General features: G+C 39.6%; 1 protein-coding gene across 1 annotated transcript; it reads right to left on the reverse strand.

Annotated features, from left to right (window-relative positions):
• Positions 1-695: 695 nt before the first annotated feature.
• LOC126991097 (histone H2A-beta, sperm-like) lies at positions 696-9,168 on the reverse strand. Its single transcript, XM_050849796.1, has 4 exons — positions 9,043-9,168; positions 5,791-5,967; positions 4,930-5,042; positions 696-1,271 (listed from the first exon to the last, which is right to left on the reverse strand). The coding sequence occupies exons 1-4, from the start codon at positions 9,053-9,055 to the stop codon at positions 1,182-1,184; spliced, it is 393 nt and encodes a 130-aa protein (XP_050705753.1). The 5' UTR covers positions 9,056-9,168; the 3' UTR covers positions 696-1,181.
• Positions 9,169-10,842: the final 1,674 nt, after the last annotated feature.

The following is a 10,842-nucleotide window of genomic DNA, read 5'->3' on the forward strand; positions in this document are numbered from 1 at the left end:
CTTTTGTCATTGCTGAGTGGCTAAGACTATCCACACGGTGTCCTGAAGACCACCTAGCAACCTGGACTCTTGATTAACTCTCTAAGAGGGCAAAAAATGAGCTCCGGAACGGCAGCATGAGCCAAGGCAAGATGGGGTCACTGTAAAACACTCGCCTGGACCATAATGGGCTGGCCAACCAACAAGCTCCACCCCAAAAAGTTTCAGGGAAAAAAAAAAAAAGTATTCCTGCAGTTTTTACCCAACAGCCTTTATTGCCCTTGACTGTCTCCTCTGGTGTTGAGTGGTTATGCTTATAAATATATTTCACTGTTTGGCCTCAACACATCCTACATCCCTCCCTCTCCCAGCCAGGCAGTGGCTGCCAAATTGAAAACCATCACACGTCTAAAGTGATGACAAATAACTTATTGGAGTTTTTGCTAAGAACAACATGTTAAATGATATCTGTACTGTTTTTGTACTGTATTCTTAATCCCCAAGGAAGTTAAAACACTGTGTTTTTGCATATCGTTACAGCTTCACCAAAGTGACCTATTTTCCCAATGGTGTTCACTTCAGCAGTCACATGTTTCAACTCACCACAGTGTTTTGTGGGAGCGTAACCACAAGGCTGACAGGGATGTGCAGTGATTCTGTAAACTGAAGGCTCTCTATCTTTAACTACTTTAGAGAAGGTCTTCACATGAATACTCTTTTCATTCACATGACATTTAATCAAATACATTTTTCAAACATTTCAACATGTCAACTTCACTGCATTAAAACAACAGGAAGTCTTGTTTTCTGAAGAAAAGCTTGCAAGTATTCCCTGAATGGACAAAAAGACTTAATAATAAATAAGTGAAATGATCTCACACCCTTCATGATATCCTAACTCCCAGAAATGGTGAATGAAAACAAAGTCTTGGCTTTGGTTTAAAGATTAAACTAGGAAAAAAAAAATAATGTAAATATAATAATGACATGAAATACTTCTTATGAACTAGCAACATGACTCAGCACACACTGACTGCTTCATATCACAGTTATCAGTGCATGACCTCCTAACAGTAACAATGAAATAAGAAGTTCTAAACAGCTATAAAAAGATAAACTTATCATACTAATAGGCACAAAGCTTAGTGGCCATCACTTAGGCATAGGACAAAGATCTGGTGGGCATCCCTCCAAGTGTTGGCTCAGTATTCCTGGGACTGGCTAGTCTGTTTTGGGTTGGTGGATGCCTTCTGGGGGAGGAGGACTGCCTGTATGTTGGGAAGCACGCCTCCCTGTGGGGGGGATAAGGTTACTTACTAGAAGTTAGAGCTGGGCAGGTGCCACAACTATCACCTAATGGCATTGGTAGTGTCACCAAAAGTTTCAGTACTGGAACTACTAGGTTAAGTGAGGGAGCAATGAGGTGTCACCAGAAGGCTGTTACAGAACCGCTGGGCTAACAGTGTTGTACAAAATCCCTAAGCTTCAAAATGTGTCCCAGCACATATTACAAGCAGCAATATGGAACTTCCTGTCTATAAAACCTCCACACAAGCAAATAAACCTAAATCTGTGAAATAGGGCAGTGAGACGGCTAGCATAGATCTGCGTGCCCAAAGGCTTCCCACACTGACCTGATTCCTCTCTCATTTTTCTTGGTTCCCAGCATCACTGCAGACCCAATACACACTAAATGGAACTTAAAATACCTCTTCTTTATATAAATCCCTACAGGGGTTAATGAATAATGATCAAGCTAAACTCAAATCAACAAGTAGAGTTTGGATTACACAAATGTTGGTTAATTTTTGGCTCTATTGTACAGGTCTAGTTTTTATTTGCCATTGTAAAAGTTCTTATTGTTCTTTGTTGCTTGCAGTGAATAATTTTGCCCTTTTGTTGGTTGTAGTATATCAGGGTAGCAACGGTTAGGGAGCAATTTGGGGGATTTTGCACAACACCAGCCTGCCTGCCAGGCACTGTATCATATTTCTGAAATACTATTCACTGTCATTTTATAGTTATATACATGCTTCAACTTTGTCCCCCCCCTCGTGACCTCTCTTTCGGCCACTCCTCTGCACTCTTTTTAGGAGCAGTAGGTAGCAGGCTTTTTTCTCTCATTATTTTCTTTTTTCTTATGCCCTTGAACTGTCTCCTTTGCTTGGACCAGAAAAATTCACGATTGTGGAGCACGTGACGCACCGCCTCCACACAAGCCAGCACGGTCTAAAGAGAAAGTCAGTCAGAGGACTTTGAATGTTATTCACAGGCAGCTAGTGGCTGAAACGCACAGTAAGAAACTATTTGAAGCGGGATTTGAAGTACAGGAGTTGCAGGGCTATGCCTAAACCATGGATAACTCATGCTCACTGTGTTAAAGACTAGCATTTGCTGCTCAACATAAAGACTGGGGCCTTGATGAGTGGCAGGTGTTAGGGTCTGATGAGGCAAGATTTGAGTGACTGATAATCAGAGGAAGAGTTTACCACCACAGCGGCCGCAACCCTTGCAACCCCCACTACACCAGATGCTGTCAAACACCCTGACTCACTCATGGTTTGGGGTTGCTTTACTTATCATGGTGTTGGCAAACTTGTGTTTTTACCCAAGAAAACTACCACGAGCCAGTACAACTACTTTGAACTTGTCCTGGATGAACTTGATGCCTGTATAACCCAGTGTGAAGCTGAAGTTTTCCTGCAGGATGGGGCACCACGTCACACTGCCAGGATAGCAAGGAACTGCTTTGAGTTTGTGACGTGAAGCAGCTAACACCATGGCCAGGAAACTCACCAGATCTTAATCCAATCAGAAACCCTGGGCAATAATCAAACGTCGGCTACATGACCAGGACACATCTTATATATTCCACGCCTCAAAAATGCCCTTCAAGAGATTTTGGACAACACTGACCTTGAATAACCACAAAATCTAGCTGCTTCTCTTCCAAAACGCATTCACATGGTACAGCAGAATCAAGGGTACTCAGTTTGTTATTAATTTAGGTAAATACCCACTTCAATACCATATTCACCCTCATTTCCCAAGCACAGCACACCCTCACTGCATTGGCACCATCAACCACTGCCAGCCATTATAATCATATATGTATATAAGGTAGAAGAAATGTGATCTACTTGTACAGGACAAGCATGGTCTGTTTGTATAGTTCTGGTCCTGTGGTGATCCTGTACTGGTCCCATAGCAGATCAGGCACCAGTGAATGGTTGCCTTTTCTTACAAGACAAATATTCAAAAGCACAAAAAATAAATTTAATGATGAAGTTCAATAAGCATAATTCTTTTCTGAAAGCACAGGAACATGCCTGAGTCTATTTTCATATTAGTATGATCCAAATTTGACTATATATTGATTAAAGTCCTTCTTCTGTTGCTCTGTACCTATGTCCTGATTATTTTAACTTGTCAGATCTGATTAAACTATCAGTGATTTTCTACTGATGATTTCCAAGTGGAAACTCACCTTGGGTAACATAACAACACTCAACCAAGGCTTTACTTCACATTGGCAAAGTTTATTACAAGAAAGTATCCTCGTAAAAATGAAAAAAATAATCACTGTAAATAAAATAAATTATTAAAGCAAAAAAATCATAAAAAAAGAAAAAAGAAAAAACAATTTAAATCAAATATTTTTTTATCCAAAAAATTTTTTTTTATATAATTTCTGCCTGTCTCCTTGGAAAAGAATTTATTTTATGCGTACCTATTGGTGAAGGTCTCACTAACACATACTCTAAGGTAGATGAAGCAGCTCAGAGGCATACTAAAATCTTTAAAGGCCTATGAAGCATTGCCCCCACAAAGAAAAAACAGTACAGGAGGTTCATGTTATTCATTTCTAATATCAAGAAAACACAATGAATAATGATTTGAAGAACAAAACACCATTTTGCAGAATACTATATAATTCAGACCTGAGCAGTCTATTTCCATTCAGACCTGAGCAGTCTATTTCCATTCAGACCTGAGCAGTCTATTTCCATTCAGACCTGAGCAGTCTATTTCCATTCAGACCTGAGCAGTCTATTTCCATTCAGACCTGAGCAGTCTTTGACACAGGCCATGACAGTGCCAGCGTGAACTTGCTGACGGAATGGCACTGTGCTTTGGCTGGCAAGACGCACGACAAACAGGGCAACATATACTGCTTGGCCATCCTGAGGCCCCGCTTGTTTATAAACTAACCACCTCACTGTTAACTAACGGATAGTAACCTATCACCGCTAAAATAGTAACCTGTCATTACTGAAATTTTGTTGCAGTGATGAAAGAAAGGGCAAGTTTTTCTTTTCTTATCAAAAAATATTTCCATTGAAAAAGCAAAATGATGAATAACATACGCCATGTATTTGAAAAGCATCAATTGTGGTAAACAGTGTCATCACCCTAAATACCACCTGTGTTAATCTCTAAAGAATCAGCTTGCCCACCAAAACACTGCAGACTGGTAGACACATGCAGCAATGCACCCCAGGCATATACTTTGTCAAATGATTATGATGATGATGGCATTGTTCATGATAATAAGAATGATAGTTAACATAAGAACATAAGAACGCAGGAGTCTGCAAGAGGCCGGTAGGCCTGTACGAGGCAGCTCCTTTGAGCCTAAGCTCCCGTGTATCTAACCCCACCTAATATCGCTGTCCATGAATTTATCTAGTCTATTTTTGAATGTGACAATTGTATTGGCACTCACCACATGACTGCTAAGCCTATTCCACTCATCCACCACCCTGTTAGTAAACCAATTTTTGCCTATGTCCCTGTTGAATCTGAATTTATCCAGTTTAAACCCGTTACTTCGTGTCCTACCCGGTTCTCTTACCAACAAAACCTTATGAATGTCTCCCTTATTAAAGCCCTTCATCCATTTATAAACCTCGATCATGATAGTTACTTCCATCATAGCACCACACCTACCTGAGCTATGGTGACGTCACTCAGAAGTTTGTTGAGTTCCTCGTCATTGCGGATGGCCAGCTGCACATGGCGAGGAATTATGCGCGATTTCTTGTTGTCCCGCGCAGCATTACCTGGAGACATACATTGGATGAACAGAAGGGAAAATTTAGCATTCAGTGGTTCTAAAATATATGCACAGTAATACCTTGGTTCACGAGTGCTTTACTTTATGAGTGTTTGGATTTACGAGCAAAAAAAATGTCACTATTTCCTTTATTTAATCATCAGTGTGTGTGTGTGTGTGTGTGTGTGTGTGTGTGTGTGTGTGTGTGTGTGTGTAATTCACCAAGGTCTGTCAAGGTGCTAGTCAGAGAGCCAGCCAGTACCCTTCCCAAATGAACTTGGAGCTTACAAGTGATAGATCTTTGGGTACAGTGGGAACTTCACACCCAAACACAGCTGGGAGGCAGGACACAGCCCTCTCCTGACACAGTAGTCTACCCATTCACTGCTGGATGGACAGGAGACAGATTATAGGAGACTCCTCATTTGTCTCTACTCTGTTTGGGAGCTGACCCCAAAACATCTTGCTTGTGAGGCGAGCATGGTAACCACTGCACTACAGATCTCCATATATGTGTGTGTGTGTGTGTGTGTGTGTGTGTGTGTGTGTGTGTGTGTCATGGGAGGGCACTTTCTTGCCAGATCTACCAGTATCAAATTCCCAAACTCTTCACTACATCCTATCGTCAACAGAAATGAACTATAATACAATATCAATATATATTAACCAAGCTGACTTTCAATACAGCATGGTCAATGGGGCAACAAGGGCAGTGACTGCATGAGCCAATAAGATGAAGCATGACCTGAACTGACCTGCCAGCTCCAGGACCTCAGCAGCCAGGTACTCCAGCACAGCCGCCAGGTACACAGATGCTCCAGTGCCAATCCGTTCTGCATAGTTTCCTTTCCGTAGGAGCCTGTGAATTCTACCCACTGGGAACTGCAAGCCAGCTCGGTTAGATCGTGACTTCTTCTTCCCAGTTGACTTTCCTGAAATTGTTGACTGTTAGGCCTCTCCTTCCATTCCATATGAAAATTGGAAGCCAAACATGTGGTCGTGTTTCCTTCACCGTTTGTATTAATCAACAGTTCAGCAATTAGATTTAGCACATTAGTCTGTGAATTACTGAAGTTAATTAACAGATATTAACTCATCAAACTATTCATCGGTCTTTTTGTAGAAGTCTGCAGTCACCATTAGTCTTTACTGCTCTAAACAGTAAACTATCGTCGGCAAAGTCTAGTGGAAGAGTTAGGCACCGAGAGTGGAAGATCATTAATGTACAGGAGGAATAGAAGAGGACCTAGAGCAGTGCCTTGTGGGACACCTGAAGAAACAGGGACAGTGCCAGATGAAGAGCCGTCAAGGTGAGTCCTGTTAGTAATAAATGCAGTGATCCAGTGAAAAATAGATCTGGAAATACAATAGCATTTCAATTTTAATGTCAGTCCCTTGTGTGGGACTTTGTTGAAGGCTTTGGCAAAGTCAAACAACAGTGTAAATTTGTTTAATGTCACAATGGTCTCATATTTACGCATAGCTACCGTAGGGTTTTGAGAGTGAGGAATGAATGTTTGACCTCATATATAATCTACTTCCCAGACTCATACTTAGGCATAGAGTGGTTAGTATGAGAAATGAGTGTTTTACCTCCTCATATTTAGGCATAGCTACTGTAGGGTTATTAAGAGTGAGGAATGAATGTTTGACCTCATATATAATCTACTTCCCAGACTCATACTTAGGCATAGAGTGATTAGTATGAGAAATGAGTGTTTTACCTCCTCATATTTACGCATAGCTACCGTAGTGTTATTAAGAGTGAGAAATGAATGTTTGACCTCATATATAATCTACTTTCCAGACTCATACTTAGGCATAGTGATTAGTATGAGAAATGAGTGTTTTACCTCCACTCATATTTACACATAGCTACTGTAGGGTTATTAAGAGTGAGGAATGAATGCTTGACCTCATATATAATCTACTTCCCAGACTCATACTTAGGCATAGAGTGATTAGTATGAGAAATGAGTGTTTTACCTCCACTCATATTTACGCATAGCTACCGTAGGGTTTTGAGAGTGAGGAATGAATGTTTGACCTCATATATAATCTACTTCCCAGACTCATACTTAAGCATAGAGTGATTAGTATGAGAAATGAGTGTTTTACCTCCACTCATATTTATGCATAGCTACTGTAGGGTTATTAAGAGTGAGGAATGAATGTTTGATCTCATATATAATCTACTTCCCAGACTCATACTTAGGCATAGAGTGATTAGTATGAGAAATGAGTGTTTTACCTCCACTCATATTTACGCAAAGCTACTGTAGGGTTATTAAGAGTGAGGAATGAATGTTTGACCTCATATATAATCTACTTCCCAGACTCATACTTAGGCATAGAGTGATTAGTATGAGAAATGAGTGTTTTACCTCCACTCATATTTATGCATAGGGTCATTAGTGTGCCAAATGAATGTCTGACCTCATACTGTACTTTCCTGACTCATACTTAGACATAGAGTGATTAGTATGAGAAATGAGTGTTTTACCTCCACTCATATTTACGCATAGCTACTGTAGGGTTATTAAGAGTGAGAAATGAATGTTTGACCTCATATATAATCTACTTCCCAGACTCATACTTAGGCATAGAGTGATTAGTATGAGAAATGAGTGTTTTACTTCCACTCATATTTACACATAGCTACCGTAGGGTTATTAAGAGTGAGGAATGAATGTTTGACCTCATATATAATCTACTTTCCAGACTCATACTTAGGCATAGGCCATAGAGTGATTAGTATGAGAAATGAGTGTTTTACTTCCACTCATATTTACGCATAGCTACCGTAGGGTTTTGAGAGTGAGAAATGAATGTTTGACCTCATATATAATCTACTTCCCAGACTCATACTTAGGCATAGAGTGATTAGTATGAGAAATGAGTGTTTTACCTCCACTCATATTTACGCATAGCTACTGTAGGGTTATTAAGAGTGAGGAATGAATGTTTGACCTCATATATAATCTACTTCCCAGACTCATACTTAGGCATAGAGTGATTAGTATGAGAAATGAGTGTTTTACCTCCACTCATATTTAAGCATAGCTACCGTAGGGTTATTAAGAGTGAGGAATGAATGTTTGACCTCATATATAATCTACTTCCCAGACTCATACTTAGGCAGAGTGATTAGTATGAGAAATGAGTGTTTTACCTCCTCATATTTAGGCATAGCTACCGTAGGGTTATTAAGAGTGAGGAATGAATGTTTGACCTCATATATAATCTACTTCCCACTCATACTTAGGCATAGAGTGATTAGTATGAGAAATGAGTGTTTTACTTCCACTCATATTTACGCATAGCTACTGTAGGGTTATTAAGAGTGAGGAATGAATGTTTGACCTCATATATAATCTACTTCCCAGACTCATACTTAGGCATAGAGTGATTAGTATGAGAAATGAGTGTTTTACCTCCTCATATTTAGGCATAGCTACCGTAGGGTTATTAAGAGTGAGAATTGAATGTTTGACCTCATATATAATCTACTTCCCAGACTCATACTTAGGCATAGAGTGATTAGTATGAGAAATGAGTGTTTTACCTCCACTCATATTTACGCATAGCTACTGTAGGGTTATTAAGAGTGAGGAATGAATGCTTGACCTCATATATAATCTACTTCCCAGACTCATACTTAGGCATAGAGTGATTAGTGTGAGAAAATGCCACGTGTACAATATATATAAGAGTGACCAACCCTCTTCTCCATACCCCAACGTGGCGCCAAACCCAAAATTCCTTCCCTTTCCCTCAACTTCTCCTCCTGGTCACCCCACATCCCTGCATTTCCAGCCTCATACTATTCTGATAACTCCACAAAGGCCTAGTGTGAGGAAATAACGGAATTAACATGTACACGTGACGAACATTACGAGGATTTCAAATTGGCGCCAAAATCCTGGAGTCCATCCCTTCTTATGGCCCTTCCCGCCCTCACCGCCCCATTACCGCCTTTCCTCCACGCCCCCACGCCCAATACTCACCTCTGCCGGACATCTTCAGCGGGGATATAAGGCAAAAGGGTGATAATTAAGGTCCGCGGTGCTTCAGGACAGCCCGACACGTCCACCTCCTCCTGTCCTCTCCTCCCTCCTTCCTTCCTCCAGTCCCTGCCAGATGTTCGAGCTGCCATATTATCGTACTCTGCGTATTATATATTCCCCGGTTTCTGCCTGATATCTGCCACAAAAACATCAGTAATTAACGTTTTGATTAACAATTTTATCCGGATATTGTTAGTCGTGCGAGTGTGACAGTTTTGGGTTAAAAAAACGATAAGTATGATCTATTATATTCCCCGGTTTCTGCCTGATATCTGCCACAAAAGGATCAGTAGTGAACGTTTTGATTAACAATTTTATCCGGATATTGTTAGTCGTGCGAGTGTGACAGTTTTGGGGTTAAAAAAACAATAAGTATGATGTTCTTAGTACGACAATCTGGTGACCCTGCTTGCCATCAGCGTTATCAGATTATCTTAACCGCATAAATAGTGGTTATCAATTAAAGTTATTGTTATATTCGTTAACTATTGACGTTTTAATGCAAAAATCACGTTCCAGAAACAGGAAAATGTGATAAATATGACTTTGTTTAATACATATCTGGTAACGATAGCTCCTTGCCATGCCGACCACAGGATTGTCGTACACAGGTCAAAGTTTAATTTCTTGCATGATTGATAGATTGATTAATTGATTGATTGATTGATTGATTGATTGATTGTTTATTATTGCAAGTAAACAACACAGGAGAAGGGAGGAGCATGCCATCCCAACCCCCAGGCAGTACAAAGTTATCATATACAAGTAATTAAGGAGACATGCGTGAGATGATTTAAAAGTCTGTGGGAATTAAGAAGAAAAAGTTATCGTATTCAACTAATTAAGGAGACATGCGTGAGATGATTTAAAAGTCTGTGGGAATTAAGAAGAAAAAGTTATCGTATTCAACTAATTAAGGAGACATGCGTGAGATGATTTAAAAGTCTGTGGGAATTAAGAAGAAAAAGTTATCGTATACAAGTAATTAAGGAGACATGCGTGAGATGATTTAAAAGTCTGTGGGAATTAAGAAGAAAAAGTTATCGTATTCAACATGCATGAGATGATTTAAAAGTCTGTGGGAATTAAGAAGAAAAAGTTATCGTATACAAGTAATTAAGGAGACATGCGTGAGACGATTTAAAAGTCTGTGGGAATTAAGAAGAAAAAGTTATCGTATTCAACATGCATGAGATGATTTAAAAGTCTGTGGGAATTAAGAAGAAAAAGTTATCGTATACAACTAATAAGGAGACATGCGTGAGATGATTTAAAAGTCTGTGGGAATTAAGAAGAACAAGTTATCGTATACAACTAATTAAGGAGACATGCGTGAGATGATTTAAAAGTCTGTGGGAATTAAGAAGAACAAGTTATCGTATGCAAGTAATTAAGGAGACATGCGTGAGATGATTTAAAAGTCTTTGGGAATTAAGAAGAAAAAGTTATCACATACAACTAAGGAGATCGACATGCGTGAGATGATTTAAAAGTCTTTGTGGGAAGAAGAAGAAAAAGTTATCATATACAACTAAGGAGATCGACATGCGTGAGATGATTTAAAAGTCTTTGTGGGAAGAAAAAAAGCTATCATATTTAATTGGCTGCAGAAGAGGAAGGGAGGAAAAAGTGAAAACATATATGAGACAAAAAGAAGTAAGGCTGTTCTAAGAGGTGATGGATCTTATATATATGGCTTCTCGTGTGTATAGGTGTAGGGAAATATTATACATGATACTA

The sequence above is a fragment of the Eriocheir sinensis genome, chromosome 6 (assembly GCF_024679095.1).
Source record: "Eriocheir sinensis breed Jianghai 21 chromosome 6, ASM2467909v1, whole genome shotgun sequence".
In the NCBI taxonomy this organism is placed as follows: Eukaryota; Metazoa; Arthropoda; class Malacostraca; order Decapoda; family Varunidae; genus Eriocheir; species Eriocheir sinensis.